The 17549-nt window shown below is 64.2% G+C and overlaps 2 protein-coding genes across 6 annotated transcripts; both read right to left on the bottom strand.

Annotated features, from left to right (window-relative positions):
* Positions 1-2669: 2669 nt before the first annotated feature.
* On the bottom strand, positions 2670-17129 carry ZFTRAF1 (zinc finger TRAF-type containing 1). 5 transcript variants are annotated; one of them, XM_072775626.1, is made up of 5 exons: positions 13823-14200; positions 5915-6153; positions 5017-5228; positions 3538-3625; positions 3291-3427 (listed from the first exon to the last, which is right to left on the bottom strand). In XM_072775626.1, the coding sequence occupies exons 1-4, from the start codon at positions 14198-14200 to the stop codon at positions 3576-3578; spliced, it is 879 nt and encodes a 292-aa protein (XP_072631727.1). In that variant the 3' UTR covers positions 3291-3427; positions 3538-3575. The 5 variants fall into 5 exon arrangements, with proteins under 5 accessions (XP_072631725.1, XP_072631724.1, XP_072631723.1 ...); XM_072775624.1 differs by lacking the exons at positions 3538-3625; positions 13823-14200 and adding an exon at positions 16682-17129 and having other exon boundaries at positions 2670-3427; XM_072775623.1 differs by lacking the exons at positions 3538-3625; positions 13823-14200 and adding an exon at positions 14377-14438 and having other exon boundaries at positions 2670-3427.
* On the bottom strand, positions 15359-16687 carry TMEM276 (transmembrane protein 276). Its single transcript, XM_072775679.1, has 2 exons — positions 16356-16687; positions 15359-16145 (listed from the first exon to the last, which is right to left on the bottom strand). Exons 1-2 carry the CDS (start codon positions 16446-16448, stop codon positions 15660-15662), a joined length of 579 nt encoding a protein of 192 aa, XP_072631780.1. The 5' UTR covers positions 16449-16687; the 3' UTR covers positions 15359-15659.
* Positions 17130-17549: the final 420 nt, after the last annotated feature.

Raw genomic sequence — 17549 nt, forward strand, 5'->3', positions numbered from 1 at the left:
CGGTGCCCCCTGGGAGCTGTAGTCCGGCTGGCGTCGGGGGGATGGCGGCGAGAGGGCGCGAGCCGCTGGGGCTGCCCGGGGCGGGGGCTCCTGGCCGAGCCGCCCGCCGCCGCTACGCACTCGCCCAGCCCCGGTGCAGGAGGACGCGGGGGCCTCTGCCGGGGTCCAGGCCGTCGAGAGCGAGCCCGAGCCCGAGCCCGAGCCCGAGCCCGAGCCCGAGCCCGAGCGCTAGCGGACCGTGCGGGGCAGCGGGGCGGGCACCGGCCGTGCAGCGCGGCGGCCGCGCGCGGGCCGAGGGGGACGGGGCTGCGGGACACGGCTGCGCCCGCGGAAGGCGGGTCCGACGGGCAGGGCAGGGACCGGCGGGGAGCGGCTGGCTACCGCGCCGACCCGGGCGCCCTCGTCCTGGAGCGGAAGGGCTCCGCGGGCCCCCGCTCGGTCTGGGGCTCAGAGCAGGACCCACAGGCCGCGGAAGGGAGGTCGGCTCTGCCCTGCAGGCCCAGGGCGAGGTCCCCGCGCACACCGCGGACGCCCGCTGACCCGCCGCGCCCCGCCGCCTGTCCAGGGCGCCGGGAGCCCGGGAAGCACACCCACGGGGCTGCCTTCTCGCAGAAGGAGACACAGACAAGACGTGGTTTGGAGTTTTTTTGAAACTATAGTTACATACAGAAAATATCCAAAGAGAACACAGACCACAATAGCGACATGGAAGTCATTTCCCACAGTGATAAAAACACCTCTCGCTCTACTCTTTAAAAAATTATTTTTTTATTATTTTTGTAAATGTCTCACTTGGGTGAACTGAGGGATGTAGTGCTTGTGCGGCAGTGGCCATGTCAGGGAGGGAGGGAGGGGCCAGCTTGCTCTGTGCCCCCAGGCCACCCCCACATCGGCGGGGTTGCACCCCCACTCTCCTAAGTCAGGGTGCCAAGGTGGCAGGGGTCCTGGAGACAGACCGCTGCTATTTGCTCCTTCCTAACAGCATGGGGAGGACATCCCCAGTAAATCAACGACCCTCGGTGAGATGCCACGAGGACATCGTGACACCAGCTCCTAGGCGTTGCTGGGACATACCACCATCTCCCAGGGTACCTGGCCCCCCAGGCCGTAAGGCTCAGCTGCTGAGGTGGGGACGGGACACTGGGAAGTATGACCACTCCTCTTGGCCACCCCCAGACACATACCCCTGCAAGAAGGGCCTTGTGTGGGTGCCGTCCTGCCCCCACGCTCTTGGGCTGCCGGAACTGGTGGGCCCTATGCCCCCAGCAGCCAGGAACCCCAGCCCGCCGTCATCCCCCAACCCCAAGGCCACTAGCCCCGGGACTGCAGAGGCAGGGCTGAGAAGGCCCGGCCACATGCCTGACCTGCGTGCAGATCTGCTGCCTCTCACCCGCCCCGCCCAGCAGAGTCTTGGGGTGCCACCCCACCCCCACCCCCCGCCCGCTCAAATCTGTCCCTCAGGCAAGCCTGCCCTGCCCTGACTCCGCCATAACACAGTCGCTTTCAAATCCAGAAACTCTACAAAGATGGCATGCCCCCCAAGAACCGCTGAGCTGCAAGGACACGGCGCCGTCCCCTCTACACACAAGCCGGCCCACAGCTATCTGTCACCCTCCGTGCCCACTAGGCGGGGAGCCCTCGAGGGCAGTGGGGCAGTGGGCCTCCCGCACCAGGGTGAGCCCCCACACATGTGCCAGCGGCCAGGCTGGCATCTTTCTTTGGTGTGTGTGTGGCGGGCTGCAGGAAACCAAGCACAGCACCTCTGGGCGCCCTCAGCGGCCAGGCGCAGGTGGCCTGGCAGGAGGGCTCCCTGGAAGCCCCGCGCCCTAGGCTGCAAACGGGAAGCTGCCACCGTCTTCTCAATACAGCTCAGCAAGCTGTCCTGCGGGGAGAAGTGGCTCAAGGGCCACCGCCTGGACTAGACACCAGGGCAAGGCTTTCACTCCACCCGGTGACACCAGCTCCGGAGGGACCCTGCGGAGCCTACAGGGCCTGGGAAATGGGGGGCCAGGAGGCTGGGGGTGGGGTGGGGGCGGCAGGGACTGCTCTGAAGCCCAGGGTAGGCCAGGGGCAGAGGACATGGTTCTTTGGTATTTAAGCAACAGAAGCCTATCGCAGAAGCCGTGTCTCCTAAGACAGGAAGGGGGCCACGATCCCCCTTCCAGCGGGCGTGGAGGCTGCCCCAGGACCACCCCAGGCTGCAGAGTGGGGCCGTCCGGCCCCCGCGACCCTCACTGCTAGGCCCTTGTCGCGGTGCCCACGGCTTCCCCCACAGGCTGAGGGTGCTGTGCCCTCAAGGCTGAATACAGAAAATAGATCCTCTCGCTAAACTTTTTAACTTCTAGAAGAGCCTGTAAAGAGTTTAATTGTTTTCCTGGGAAGATACAGGAGTTCCCCCTGCATTCCGAAGCATCTGCTGAGCCTGGGTGCGGCCACGTCCTGCCTTTCTGCAGCAGATGGCGGCGGGGGGGGGGGGGGGGGGGGGGGGGCCGGGGGGGGGTGCTGGGGCCACCGCAGGACCGGCCCTGGCCCGGGAGGGAGGCCACAGCCCGTGCAGCTGTGTGTGCAGGTGTGGTAACAAGGACCTCCGGGCTCGGACCCCCAGGCCAAACCACAGCTCCCCAGATGTCCAATCGCAGCTACGCCTTTCCCTCAAACAAAACAGAAAGTAGGAAACAAGGGTGCCTTTTTAATTGCAATCAAATATGCCGTCTGAAGTCAGCGTGCTCCCCGAGCCCGGCCCAGGGGTCGTGCACGGCCCAGAGCAGACGGTGCGCCTCACCGCGCGTGGGGGCCGGGGCACGGCCGCTGGGCTTAGCCCTGCTGTGTCCCTGAGCCACCGTCTCCTCTGCAGGTGGCCCGGCCTCTGATGCCTGGGACAGGGGAGGCGGGGCGGAGGGCGAGGTGTAAGTGCTCACACCTTCGCACACGCATGCAGACTTTCCCAATGTTCGCGTTTGTTCCTTCTCCTTGGCTAAAATGGTCAGCACTGTGAAGCCACTGCCGGGCCGGCGGGGGCAGCCCAGCGGCGCCGCCTACTTCTGTATCTGGAACAGGAAGAGCCGTAGGTTGATGTTCTTGGCGGCTAGCAGCTTGTTGCACTCCACGGAGTCGACGATGGGCAGTGGTACGTAGTCCGTCTCGTTGCTCTCGTTGGTGAAGACGAAGTGGTAGATGACGGGGCTGATCTTGACGTCATCGTACGGGCCCTTGAGCAGCAGGAAGGAGCACTCCAGGGGCGCCGTGACCTTGCTCTTGAGGAGGAGCTGGAAGGAGAGCGTGCGCTTGCACGACAGGTTGGGGTTACGCTCGGAGTCGTTCACGCGCGCCTTCAGGACCCACGTCTGGTTCAGCACCGTGAACCTCGGCGTCTCGTAGTACAGGCGCGTGATGAAGTCATCCGTGCGGTAGGGCCGAAACTGGACCTCTGTGGAGACAGACAGGCCGGGAGAGCCGGCAGTCAGTGCGGGCGGGGCGGGCGGCGGCGCCTTCCGGAGGCCGAGGATAAAGGCTCAGCCAGGGAGGAAGGCCACTTACCAGGAGAACACAGCGTGCTCTACTTGTCACAAGGCAAATCAAACGCAATTATGGCAAATGGAGGCGCACACAAGCTTTAGGGAAACAACTACAAACAGAAGTGACACGCGTTAGCTGCAGGGAGTCCGGAGGCTGAGAGAAGTGAGTGGCCCGACCCTCGCCGGCCGCCCTCCTTGCCTCCCCCAGGGCCCAGCCCAGGCACAGGGAGGCCCACCCAGGGGCGTGGGTAAGCAGACACACAGACAGGATGCATTCTGAGAACAAGTGCACTTTATTGGTTCTGATACAGAGCTGCCAGGAAAGCCGGCGGCGCCGGGCGGGCAGGCACGTGGCACGGGAGCCTGCCGGGGCGCGAGGCAGAGCGCGGGCATGTGGCCCGGTGCTGGGCTCCTGTGCTGTCACACAGTTCTCTCAGCACAGCCCGGGGCCCATGGCCCACGAGTCCCTCCACGGAGGCGGCCAGTCCTTCCTGTGTGGACGGGGATCCCCGCCCAGCCACCGCCACGATCACGATGCCTCAGCCCGCCCAGACCCACGAGGCGAGGCCTGGACCGTTTGTGCCATGGCGCCCACCAGGGCAGCTGAGGCTGCAACTAACTAGGGCCCACGGCCTTCTGCTGCTGAGGCTGCGGGGCCCTTCGCCTCTCAGGCCCCTGCGGGCCCACACCTAGCCAGGCCCGGTCCAGGCAGCGTGGTGTGACTGGTTGCCTGCGCCCGCCCTTGACGCTCTGAGCCGGCTGCCTGGTGTGGGCCGAGCCGTAGAGGGCCGCGGTCTCCCTCAGTGGCCCCAGTGGCAGCAGGTGCTTCTCGCTGTTCTCTGTGTCTGGACCAGGCCCTGGCCTGCTTCCTGCTCCCCAGCGTGTCCAAAGGCAGTGGCCGGGGCCAGGAGAGCCCACGGGATCCAGTGGGCCTGGGTGTGATCCAGCCTGCCCGTCCCCGGGCGTCCACTCCCAGCTCTGCATTTTGAGCGGAGCACCCTCAGCTCATTCAGGAGCCCTGCCCCTGAGCATCTTCTTGATGGCCTCAGGAGGCCCGTGGCCACTGCAGTCAGTGCCTGCAGGCAGGACCGGCTGTGCTGAGTGCTCTTCTTGCCTTTGGCTCCGCAGGGCAGGCCCCTAGCTGCCGGGCCCTCCAAGACACACCCACCTTCTGCTTAGACACTGACTGTCCCAAGGGCTGTGCAGCCCCACGCAGCGGGACACCACCTTGTTAGGGTGGCAGGGCCAGGGAGGGGAGGACAGGTGAGAGGGCCTCTGAGAGCCATGCAGGTGCCCCTGGGGTCCTGCCCCGGCCCCTCCCCTGCTTGGCCTCTGGCACGTCTTCTCCCCCAAGGTGTCCTCCCATTCACCAAAGCTTGTCCAGAGCCTGGCCATCCAGCAGGGCCCGTGCCCACGGCTCAGAGCCCACAGCTCCCCAGGCTCCCAGCCACCCGCCCCCCCCCAGCCTGTGCGGCATGCAGTGGGCGGCGGGGCGCCTCACCTGTGTAACCAATCTTTTCAAAGCTGAGCAGGCTAAAGATGCTGTTATAGAGCTGCATCTCCTTGCGGTGGCTCTGGTCCATCTCATCCAGAATCTCCATCAGCTCATTGCCCGTCTTGGTTGGGTGGGCACATGCAGCCTCATGCACCGTCAGCTCGTGGAAAGGGCCATGCCACGGGCAGCCGATGCGCTTATATTTGCACTGGGTCACCCTGGGGAGGAGGTGAGCACCGTGGTCACGGCCTGTGCCCTGTGGCAGGTGGCTCTGCCCAGCGGTCCTCCAGGGTGGGCCTCTGCTCGGTCCCCTGCCCGTACACAGGTTACCCCTCGAAGGACATGTTCACCACGTGCCAGCCCCAGGAAGGGGTCAGAGTGTGTGTGGGAGACAGGAAAGCAGCGCACGAGAGCTCTGAAGACGCACGCCACCGACACCCTTTGCTGTGAGGATTCTCTTGCTTGAAAACAGTGGTCACTGACCGTGATCTTGGACCCTATGCAAGTCTCAGTGGCCTGACTCCACGGGCAGGGACCGGGTCGGGGTGCCCATGCAGCTTCGCACCGAGCTCCCGGAGCTTGCCATGCTCTCCTGGGCTCAAGGATGCCAAGGACAGCCAGGTCTACGAGGCCACCACGCAGCCAGAGAGCCCTGGAGAGCCAGGGCGATGTCCCAACAGCCACTGGGTCCAGATCCAAGCGACCGGCGCTCTGCAGCCCACTCCTGCCCACCCACCCCCCCAGGCCTGGGCCCCGAGCAGCTCCACCCTGGCCCCCGAGGGAACTCCGGGTTGTCACTGGGCTAGGTGTGCAGGAGCCAAGGCCAGGCCAGGCAGCAGGGACCAAGCAGAGTAGGTGGCGCTCCGGGCCTCACCAGCCCCATCCTGGGCCCCCAGGAGGTTACCTGTCCTGGCACTCCTCCTTCTGGTGCCTCTCCAGGAGGGAACGGGGAAACTGACGCAGGCAGAAGCCACACTCGGAGGGCAGTTCGCTCACGGCTTTCTCCACAGCCAGGTTGCGGCAGCAGAGGCTCTTACTGATCTCACAACGACAGTTAGGGCACGTGGCCTGCTCCTCCTTCAGCCGGGCATCTGCTAGTAGGTGGATAAAACAGCCAGCGCACATCAAGTGACCGTTAGTACACTGCGAAGAAGGAAAGGGAGATGAGCTCACAGACCTGCAGGACGTGCACACACGCACGCGCCAGCCGGGCCGCTGGCCGCAGCAGGAGGGCCTGCTGGCCAGGACAGGTGCGGGCACGCTGCTGTTCGGCAGACGGGGCCACCGCTCAGGAGGCCCACGGCCAGGGGGGTTCCTGTGGAGAGCGAGGTGACTCAAAGTGGCCCTCGGCGGCTTGCAGACGTTGCGGATCCGCACTGAGGTGGGCCCGCTGGTGGTGACCGGTTTGGCCACACTGGGGCTTGGAGCCAGGGACTGTCTCAGGAGCCCCCAGAGGCCCTGATTTCAGGACGCCTGTGGGGACGCGGGCTCCCGGCACCTAGCCGGCAGCCCGTGCGGGGGCTGGGGACCTTGCTCAGACGACCCAGCCCTCCCTGGCCAGCACAGGTGAGAGATAGCTGCCACCTGCCCAGTGAGGCTGGCTTCCTGCAGGGACTTTCCTAAAAGCTGGTGGCCCAGAGAGTGGCAGGCGGGGCGGCCTAGCTGGCCTGGGTCAAGGGTGTGTGTGCCCCATGCAGGCCCGGAGAACGGGGGCTACAGGGCTATGGGCAGCAGAAGGGAGGCCCCTCCCCTTCTGACCCCGCGGCTCTGAGGCCCAGACACTGCGTGTCAGCACCCTGCCCTGCTGGGAGCCTTGCGCCTGTGATAGTCTCTGCTCTTGTCTTGGGTCTCTGGTTCCACACCTGCCTCTCGAGTTCCCACTGGGTGCTGTTCAGAGAACTACACGGGCTGCGGGGAAGGAGGCCCACGGAGAAAGGAGATGTACGAGGGCAAAGCCTTGGGCAGACGTATCTCCCCAGGCCTGGCCCTAGCTGGTCAAACCCTGTGGAGGCAGAGGTTAGGGAAGGCTGTGGGGGGCACAGGGCGTTCCGCTCAGGGCAGCTGGACTTTCACTTGGAACCCTCCCACAGCCGGGCGAGGGTGAACGGGCACATGGCACTGTCACAGGCCTCGCCAGCAGCTGGCCCGGGCTTGCCCGCCGTGGCACCCCTCCAGAGAGCCACCCCTCCAGGCTCCCCTCGAGGTCCAGAACGCTTCCGAGGGGCACGCTGTGCAGCACACGCCTCTGCCCGGCCACAGCCACACCCGTGGGACGCTCATAAACACCAACTGCTGTCCCATCAGCTCAGGGGTCTGTGTCCCCTGAACTGAGCCCGTCGCACGGGGTGCTGGGCCCGGGGTCTTCTGGGCGATGGGACTGACGTGCTGAGGACAGAAGCCACGTGCACGCACACGGCACAGACGATCTGTACTGAAATCTCAATTCAGGCCAAAAATTAAAGTGTGCAAGATGAGAAGGGGAGCTGGCTGGGTTCAGGTTTGCAGGGGGGCAGTGCCAGCTCCGGACACACGGGCTGGCTGGGGGGTGGATCCCAGAGGCCGCCGGGCTGCGCTGGGGCCTGCTCCCAGGACGCCTCTCCCGTCGCCCCCAGGGGTGGATGGAGAAGCCAGAGACACTGTGAGGGGAGGGGAGGGCACAGACACCACAGGCCCTTTCCACCCGGCAGGAGGCACAGACTGAGGGCCCGAGGCTCGTCAAACCACAGCCCGAGGGAAGACTGCTGCAGCTCGCGGGAGGCATCAAGGGACGGTGCTCACGCTCATCTAACTACTTATTCATGGAGGAGACTTCAGGGTTCCCCTTGGAAGTGAAGCCACAACCAGCGTGGCCACCACTTGCCTGAGCGGAACAGCAACGGAACGCACATGGCTTCGTCTGCGTCAAGGCAGAGCAGCAGGGTGTGGGCTGAGGGTGAGGGACTCCCATGGAGTCCGAGACGCTCCTGAGGCACACCAAGGGGGCCAAGCACATGGCTGCCTACCTCCCAGCACTACCCTCAGAGTCCACTGCTGGGGCGCAGAGAGCCGGCCTGCACACTCCTGCCAGCAGGTCTCTTCCTATTCCCCGGGGGCTGAGGGAACCTCCAAGCTCCCAGGCCAGCTCCCACCCGCTCCTCCTGAGCCATAGGTGACAGGGCACCGTGGAGCAGTAGGACTCTTGCCCTTCTCTGGGGGAGGCAGGTCACTGCCCCTTAGGCCACAACAGCTCCGTTGTTAAGTCGAAAGACAGTGAGCCAGGAAGATGCTGCAGAGTGCTGCTGGCCCTGCCAAGGGACGAGCGGACGTCCACATGCAGCCAGCACCTCATGGTTAGCCAAGGGATGTTCTTGGGTAAAAACCAGGTGGCTGGTCTGGGCCCAGCTGGTCTGTCCACAGCAGGGTGGGTCACCAAGCCCCAGAGCCCTCCCCGCTACCCAGGTCCTCCTTGACCTGAGCACAACTCCGACTTCACATGCAGGCCTGGCCACACGGTAACACAGAGCAGCGTCCTCGGTGGCTGGGCTGGACTGCACCTCCCCTGGTCTGCGCAGCCACAAGCTGGGCACAAGCCTCTGATGGACAGCTAGGGCAGGCCAGAATGCCCCACTCGGCATGCTAGAGCCAATTCTCCAAGAGCCTAGGTACCCCAAGAAACAGCCCCTGCAGCGCCCACCCAGCCAGGAAGATCCTGATGGGAGGGGGGCAGGAAGAGGGCAGCCCACCACAGAACACTGCAGGGCTTCCCCCGACAGATGCTGGTCTGACCTCTAGCCTACAGGTCACCAGCTGCATGACCTGGGCTTCTTGCTTCCCTCTCTGGGCCTCACTTTCCTCAGGCACAAGAAGTGACAGGGAGAGGACTAGCCTCATCATGTGCTGAAGGGGTGAGGTGAGACAACACGTATGACAGCAAGCTCAGCCCCCAGCACATGACAGGAGCAGAAGAAAACCCACCACGGCCATCACAGGGCTGCCACCTGCAAGGCCTCAGAGGGACTCCTGGCACAGGCATGTGATTTCAGCAAATGCCCTCCCTCACCCGTGGACCCTCCAGTCCCACCCAAGCCACAGCAATAGCCCCCAAGCCCCTTGCAAATGCCCCAGGAGCGGGCATTCATACCTGTCCTCTGAGGACACCACCCATCAACCCCATCTGGCCACAGGCAGCTCACATGCACCCAGGCCAGCTTTCCCCTGGGTGACAGGGGCGCTGAATGTACCATCCAACCTCACAAGGAGGAGCCCTGATCCCAGGCCTTGGGCCGTAAGAGAGCCTTAGAAAATACCTTCCTCCCCAACTCCTGGAAACCAAGCCTTGGCCAATCGGCCTTTTAGGCCCTCTCTTAAGCCTGGAGTGCACGGACCCCTCAGGTGCCAGGGGCTCCAGGAAGGCTTCCCACCTAGGCCGATGTGAGCACCCCAGCCTCCAAAGCACAACTAAGGCACTAACCCCAAACCTGCTGCTCAGCACAGCTGAAGGCCCCCTTCACCATGCCCATCAGGGCTGCAGGCACCCCATGTCCCCCTCCCCCAGGTTTGGCCTGAGGTCTCCTCAATCCCTTTATTCAAGGGGCTTAAGAAAGGACCTCACAGGGACACCTGGGGGGCTCAGCGGTTGGGTACCTGCCTTCTGCCTGGGTCATGATCCTGGGGTCCTGGGAGCAAGTCCTGCATTGGGCTGTGAGGGGCCTGCTTCTCCCTCTGTCTGTGTTTCTGCCTGTCTTTCTCTGTCTCTCATGAGTAAATGAATAAATCAGAAAGAAAGAAGGAAGAAAGGAAGGAAAAAAGAAAAGAAAAAAGAACGAACCTCACAGTGTCCAAGGGATGCAGCTGTTTTGGGTAAAGCCAAGCCCTAACACTCCACCAGGTTTCGGGTTTGAAGTCCTGGTGTCACACCTCAAGACCTAGGATCCGGATGGGAACCAATCAACCCCATAGCCACGTTCTTGCTCAGATGTAGATACTCCCTGGATCAAAAAGCAACTCAAATGACAAGTAACCACCACATAAAACCCAGCTTCTCACACAGCCAGAGCTCAGAAACCTTCTCCTCTCAATGCTCGTTTTAGAGAAGCAGACACACCTCCGCAGCTCTACTCTGCTACCTTTCTCAGCCCAAAGCATGAGGCAGGACTAGGGAAGAGGATCCCAGGCCAGCTGGGTGGGCAGCCCCATGGGGGATTCCTTAAAGATCAGCGGGAACAGAGCCTGCAGCACCGGGCACGCTGACAACCACTGGAGGCTTCTCCAGGCCTGCGACCATGCGGCCGGGCCTGGGCAGAGACGGGCCTACCCCTGCTTTCTAGGCCTTTTACCAATGTGACGCCAATCAAGTAACCAGTTTCCTTGTGCCAGGGCCCGAGTCCTGGTGGAGACAGGAGACCCTAGGGGTGAGAGGCACAGCAAGCTACACCCACCCCCCACAGGGCAGAAACCGGCAAGTGCCCCAGTCAAGTGAGGACAAGCATCCTGTAGCACGGAGCCGCTGCCTCTGTGGGGCCCTGGAAGAGGAGGAGGGATGGAAGACGGCAGCTGGGTAGAAGGGGCACAGGAGCAATGTGCTGGGGGCAGGTCTGAGGCCGCGAGTGCCAGGCCAGAAAGCCAGCTGGGGGGCCACATCCTGAGACCCCTGACTATTCCTTCACCCCGGGGATCACAGGGAACTTCTCAGGCTGAGAACATGGTGGGGGCGGGGGAGGTACACGTGCACTGCTCCAGGCACCACCAAGGCTGTGCCTCCCCCACAGAAGGCACTCACACACGCAAGGCACCCGGGCACCCTGCCCCGGAGCCGCAGTCTGCATCTACGCACACACCTGTTGCCTGTCCCGCGTGAGTGTCCCAGCTGCAACTCACTCCAGCCCTCTGCCCCGACCTCGGTGCCTGCCTGCGACTCTGGTGAGTGGCCCCAAACCCGGTCAGGCCAGTCACCAGGGACACACCCAACACCTGCAGAGAACATCAAAGCACCTGCCGTACCTACTGTCCCTGGTCTGACCTGCGTAAAGTAGGCCACGGGGGAAACCATTTGCATGAGCATCTTGCTCTTACACCAAAGCAAGTTCCCCAGCCCAGGTGTGTGGCTCAGCATGCCAGATGTGTAGGAGAGCCAGCTGTGCGGAGCCAGGCGCTCAGACTTGGGAATGGGGGCAAGTCTGTTCAAGGCGAGCTCTTGCCACCACCGAAGCTCCCCTGGCAGTGCACAGGTGGGGTCTGGTGGCCACAGGGCAAGCTCTCAAGTTACCATACACTCAGCCGACTCGAGACCCAAGGATTTGCCCCCCAGGCTCAGGCAGGCACAGTGCACAGGACTCAGCACGGCCACTGGTTACTCTCCTCACCCCAGAGCTGGGCACCACCTGGTGCCTGCCCCAAACCATTCGTCCTGGTGGGTCAGGAGAACAGAACGTGTGACGTGCCCGACACCAGCCCACCGGAAATGGCTAGTCAACACGGCTTACCAAAGAAGGCCAGCAGAAACGGAGGGGCTGAGCCCAGGCCACGAGGTGATGGCTAATAACAGGCCCCAACCAGGGACACACAGAAAGCTGTGTGTCTGCCTGTTGCGAGACAGCATGTGTAGGACTGATGCCACTTGCTGACCAAATCCTCCTGGGAGCAAACCCAGCTCAGATGCAACCAGGTAATGGCCCAGGCCTCCAGGCCCACCCCAACCCCTACCCTTAATGTCCCCATCCAGGGTTGTATGCGGCAGGAATCACCAAGAAGCCTTCCCTCCTTCCTCTGGCTCATCCCTCAGGCCCCTCATGGGCACTGCTATGCATCCTGCCAGGTGTGCTCCTGACCCATGGCATGGCTTCCAAAGCAAATGCTGACCCGTGGAAGGTCTCTGGTCAACCTTTCTAGAGCCAAGGGCTCCACCACTGATAACATGTTCTAGAGCTTTCTCCAGGCCTCTAGAGATGAGAGGGAAACAACTCCCTACCAAGGCCTGGCTGTCACTTGGGAAGGATGGAGGTGGAGCAGGGGACCAGTGCCAGAGCCCACAGCTTAGCCTCACTCTCCTTGCTTAGCAGGCCTGTTTCCAGGGCAGCTGCTCAGCAGAGCCCACTAGGCCTGGGGAGGGCCACAGGTCGGGCTGCCTCAGCTCCTTCACTCTATCCGTCACAGCTGCTTAGCTGCCTGCCTTCAGCCTGCCCAGGACAGAGCTCAGCTCCCAGCACAGTGCGGGCCAGTTTGAACCAGCCAGGCTCAGAGGCCCCATCACAGTGGCTCTGGCCAGAGGCAGAGCTTCGGCTCTGTGCTGAGTGGACCAGGAGGCGGCATCATGTGGCCTGTCATCATATCATCATGCCAGGTCCAGGTCTAACACAGGATGGGAGACTCCCCCAAATTCCCCTGGGACCCTCCTCCCACTCATCATTAGCATGGCTGTTTGGGCTCTCATTTAAGACCCGAGGAAGGAAAAGTTCTTCTACGTAAGAGGATCAAAAGATCACGGGCAAGGAAAAAGGGGACCGGAGAGGACACAACTCCTGAGGGTAGCACCTCCAAGGCCGAGGGGCTATGGGAAGCATTCCCCCAGTGGGGTCAGAAGACCTGCGGTGTTCTTGAGCAAGGGCCTCTCGCCAGGGTAGGCTGAGAGCCAGTATCCTCCACCCAGAGAACTCAACCCACTCCCCTGCCAACACCTCCTCCCTTCTCTGTTACCTGGGCACACCAGGGTCCTCCTAAGCTACTTCATGCCAAAGTAGGAAAGGACCTGGAGACTTACAGGCTGGGGAAGCGGCAACCCAGGTCAGCTTCGTACTGCTTACTACAACGGCCCTCTCACCCACTGCCCCAGTCAGAGTAACAGCAGGAAAACAAGGCCCCAGCAGCAGCGACCAACTCCCGAAAGTGCAAAGAAAGGTGATCGCGAACGTGTTCTAGCCCTCACAGGGGCACTGGGAAGAAGGGGTATCCAGGTCAGAGGATGAGGTGGAGACACAGATGAACAAAGAGGGCAGCACACTGCAAACAGCCCTGGGCCAGCGTGTGGCCCCTGCTGCTCGTGATGCAATGGCAGGCCCACCGGGGCCAAGTGCCCTCTCTGATGGCTCTGGCTGGTTAAGGACTGGGTCCAGCCACTATTCTGGACCCACACCTGGGAGAAGGGGGGTGGACACACCTCCTGGAGTGCTGGTAGCCTAAGAAGCCAGGCCTGGTGTGGGTCAGGCGGGATGGGGAGGGAGTCTAACTTAGGACATAGCGTATCTGGACCACACAGCACAAGGCCAGGCTGGGAAGAGAGAAGGGACCCAGACCGTGGGGCTCGATGCAGGTGGTTGATCCAGACCAGGAACGACAGGAGGGACAAAACGTGATCAAATCCCTTCTTTCAATTGGGAGACAGAAGGTATAGGAGAGAAGCTTCAAGACAGCTCTCGGGGGTGTGGCTGCTAAAAGAATAGAGAAGAAGCTCTTGAGTGAAGGGGGAGCACCAGGATCCCCCGAATCCAGGGATGCAGAGTGAGGGGAACCGACTCTGGGGGGTGTATGGGGGGGCGTCTGTCACCAGCTTCCTCGGGGCCAACTCAGAGGGTGGGCTGGGGAGCGCTGAGCTGGGGCAGCGGAGAAGGCTGAAAAGCAAAGAGGAGAAATAACATTCGAGTCGAGAAACAAGGGAAGCGAGGCCGGGAAAGAAGCTGGTCGCGGAGAGGAGGCGAGAGGAGAGCTCCCCAACAGACGCCAGGACCCGCCTGCCGGGCCCCAGGGCTCAGACCGGCTTCCGAGGGCCGGGGGCGCGGGGAGGGGGCGGCCGCGGCAGGGCTGCGGCCGGGCGGGGTCGGGGTCGGGCCGGCGGCCCTACCTGGTACACGGAGGCCTTGGGCAGGTCCAGGCAGACGGTGCAGCACAGCACCGAGTAGAGCCGCTCCTCCAGCTTCCCGCTGCCCGCCGCCGCCGCCGCCGCCGCCGCCTCGGCCGCCTCGGCCGCCCGCAGCCGCTTCTTGGGCGGCGCGTCGGGGTCGCCGGCCGCCTCCTGCAGCTGCCGGGCGCCGGCCAGGCCCGCCTCGTCCGGGAGCCCGGGCCCCGCCGCCTCGCCCAGCGCCGCCGCCGCCGCCGGCCCCGCGGCCGCCCCCGGCCCGGCCCCGACCCCGACCCCGGAGCCGACCCCGGCTCCGGCCGGCACGGCGCCCGCGGGCCCCGCGGCCGGCCCGCCCCCGCCGGCCTCCTCCGCGCCGGACATCGCGGCCGGTCGGCCCGGCGGGCGGGTGCCGGCGCGCACCCGCGGCTGGAGATTAGGGGCGCCGCGCGCTCCCGCCGCCCTCTCGCCGCCGCCGCGACCCCGCAGCCCCGCTCCCTGCGCCGCCGCCTCAGTGGGTCCGGCCCGCGCGTCGCCCCGAAGCCGCCGCGGCCACCGACCCCGGCGCGGCCGCCATCTTTGTTTTCGCTGCGCGCCCCCCCTGCCGCCGCCGCCGCCCCCTCGGCCTCCCCGTCACGTGACCGCGCGGGGCCAATGGGAGCGCCGCTCGGGGCTAGACGGCACGTCCGCCGGGGCCAATGGGCGCGCAAGGACGCCCGAGGGCCCGCCCCTGCAGAAAGTGGGCAGGAAGGAGGCGGGGCCCCCGGCGGCCTGCGGAGGGGCGCGGGGCGGGGGAAGTCCTGGGGATGGGGGCGTGCGCGCCGCTTCCGGTCCTCTAGGGTGCGGCCCCCGAGCCAAGGGCCACCCGAGGGAGGTGTGCGTGCGCCTTTGTCCCGCAACACGGAGGGCTGCATGCGCGGCGCTGTGGCCAGGCTCGGCCGAGAACCCCGCCGGCCGGTCCCGCCCCTCTGCTGCCGGACCAGCTGACGGCCGTTGCTTCCACCGCACGCAAGCAGAGATACTCCCCGAGAAAGGGCCCTGGACCTCGAATTTAAACCACCTTTCTGCCTAATCCCGGGGTTGGGAATGGAAGAGGGGTCCGGTGAGGAGCGTGAGGGTTTGGGGACATAAGGACGTGCCTTGCACAGGCCAGAGGGCGAATGAGCACACGTCGAGTTAGCTCTGGGAGGGAAGGTGCATTTCTGAGGACAGCCGTAATACAGATGTACTACAGTCCTCCCCTGTCCCCATCCCGATTGGCAGCCCGTGACGGTCACTGTCCCAGAGGGTCACCTGCCATGCTGGGCAAGGATACTCAGAGCTCCACCGTGTCGCAGGAGAGCAAAGGCCCAGGACGAGTTCTTCTCAATCTAGGGGCCCTCCTGGCAAAGGTGCCACTAGGTCAGGCCGAGTGAGGCCCCAGGGCTAGTTCTAGGATATTCCCCTTTTTTGCACAAGGAAACCAGCTGCTGCCCTAAAGCTTTAGAAAGCTCACTGGAGGATCCCTCGATCCCTTGCAAGAATGGGCAGATTCCATATTCCTGCTGTTTCCCTAAGGTTTATTGGAGACCAAGCCTCTCTCTGGATCCACAACCATGGCCTGCCCAGCAGCAGGCCCCAAAATGTGCCTGGGGCCCCATCCCCTTCATTCTGGTCTAGGCGAGTTCCCACACTCAGGCAGAGGAGGGACGGTGGTGCCTGGACTCAGCCTCCTAACCAAGGCATCCATCACCCTGCAGCAAGCTCTTTTTGGGAGACCCGAGAGTCCATCCTTAAGGGAGCAGGCCTGTGGGAGAGGGAAGCGGTAGCCAGGACGGAAGCCCCACCATGCTGTCTCTAAGCATCACTCCCACTGCAGGCGCTGTGTGTGCAGGGCTCGGTGGTAGGCCCAACTGCCTGCAGCAAGGGCCCAGCGACAGATGTCCTCTTTTGGCAGCAGCAGCAGTCTGTCTTCCTCCAGCCGGCTCAGGAGGCCTGCAGCACCCAACATCGCACCCCCCCACATTCCATAAGTGTTGGTTGTGAAAACAGCCACGATGAGGATAGTCACTGCAACCACCAGCACCACTGCCTGGCCAGCCACAGAGCGACCCTCAGCACCAAGGTGGTCACCGGCCACAGCCAGCACCATCCCTCCTCCCAGGAGCAGGTTGGCAGAGGAGCGGTCCCCATTCACCCAATGGAAATCAAAGGCCAGAAGGGGCAGGCCGATGACAGTGGCCACCCAGGCTCCAGCAAGAGAGTCTTCATCTGTGCCCAGCCCTGGGGCCAGCAAGGTGGCAGAGGCCAAGGCCTGGAGCAGGAAGCCAGCAGCCGCCCCTCGACTTGCCTGTCAGCACAAGGATAGAAGGAGATGCAGGGGAAAAAAAGAGCAAGGACCTTCCTTCAGGCAGAGAAAGGTCTGGGGGTCTCATGCAACCCTGGCCCCCAGACTCAAGCTCGCACCACCCTTTCTCCCTGACCCCGGGGAACTGGACCCGATTCAGGTCCTTGCAGTTTGTGAGTGGGTCACACCCCTGCTCCACCCCAGTGTACTCACCTGGGCAGTGCTCACGGCTGCATGCAGAGACACCACTCCCAGTGTCAGGTGGGACAGGGTGGTACTCCACTCATTCCAAGGCTTGGAGGCCATGGTACCTCGGGGGTAGTGAATGTGAAACAGGAAGGGGACTCAGAACTTAAGGAAGGAGCCCTCGACCAGGAGCCCTAAGGGCGATTCTCCAGGACTCCCAGGTTCCAGAGCCCCATCTCTAAGTGTTGGGATAGGCTCATCCGAAACTTTCTGGGGCCCTGAGGCACCGGACACAACTGTGGGGAAGAAGAACCTAGTTAGGCTGAGAAAAGAAGGGGGAAAGAGAGTCAGACCTGGGAGGCCGTGAGTTCTGGAGCCCTGGAGTCCAAGTGGGGGTTCCGGGCCTCGGGGAGAGTCATGCGCAGGCCCACTCGGCCTGGTTCCTGCGCTCGGGGAGGCGCCGTCTTCGGAACCGGGCCTGGGAGCAGCTACGGTGCAGGCCCTCAACGGCGGCTTAGCTGAGCGCCCCGACGCGGCGGCGAACAGTAGGCCGGAGTCGGCCGCCCCACCGTCCGCCGGGGCCCCGGCTCCAGCCCAGCGCGGGCCGGGCGCGAACCAACGAGAGGAGCGGAGGCTAGAGTGGCGGCGGGGGGCGGGGCCTGGGCGAAGGGGGAGTCCGAGGAGAGCCGGACGAGGTTGCGAGGGCGGAGGGCCCACCCGGAGGAGGGAGCTCGGCCCTCCGATCCGGGTAAGGCACCCGCGGGGTTCCGAGGGCTTCGTGGCTAGCGGAGGGGCTGTGAAGGGGAGGGCTGTGGGCGGGGCTGAAAGGGGAGGAGGGGTACGGGCAGAGGGGAGGGGCTGTTGCGGGGGGCGGAGCCTGTGAAAGGGCTTGTGGGCGGAGCTGCGAAGGGAGCTGATGGGCTGGGAAGGGTGTGGGCGGGACTGTAACGGCGGTCTGGGCGGGGCCGGGTGGGAGGGCGGTCTGGGCGGCGGTGGGAGGGGAGGGGCTGAGAGGAGGGCGGCTCTGGGTGGAGCTGTCGCAGGGGGCGGGGCTGAGAGGGATGTGGGCGGGGCTACGAGGTGGGACTGCGAAGGGCACTGGGCGAGGCTGAGGGGGTCCGGGCGGGGCTACGAGGTGGGACTTCGAAGGGCACTGGGCGGGGCTGAGAGGGGGCGGGGCTACGAGGTGGGACTGCGAAGGGTATTGGGCGGGGCTGAGGG

Source organism: Canis lupus, chromosome 14 (assembly GCF_048164855.1).
Source record: "Canis lupus baileyi chromosome 14, mCanLup2.hap1, whole genome shotgun sequence".
Taxonomy (NCBI): domain Eukaryota; kingdom Metazoa; phylum Chordata; class Mammalia; order Carnivora; family Canidae; genus Canis; species Canis lupus.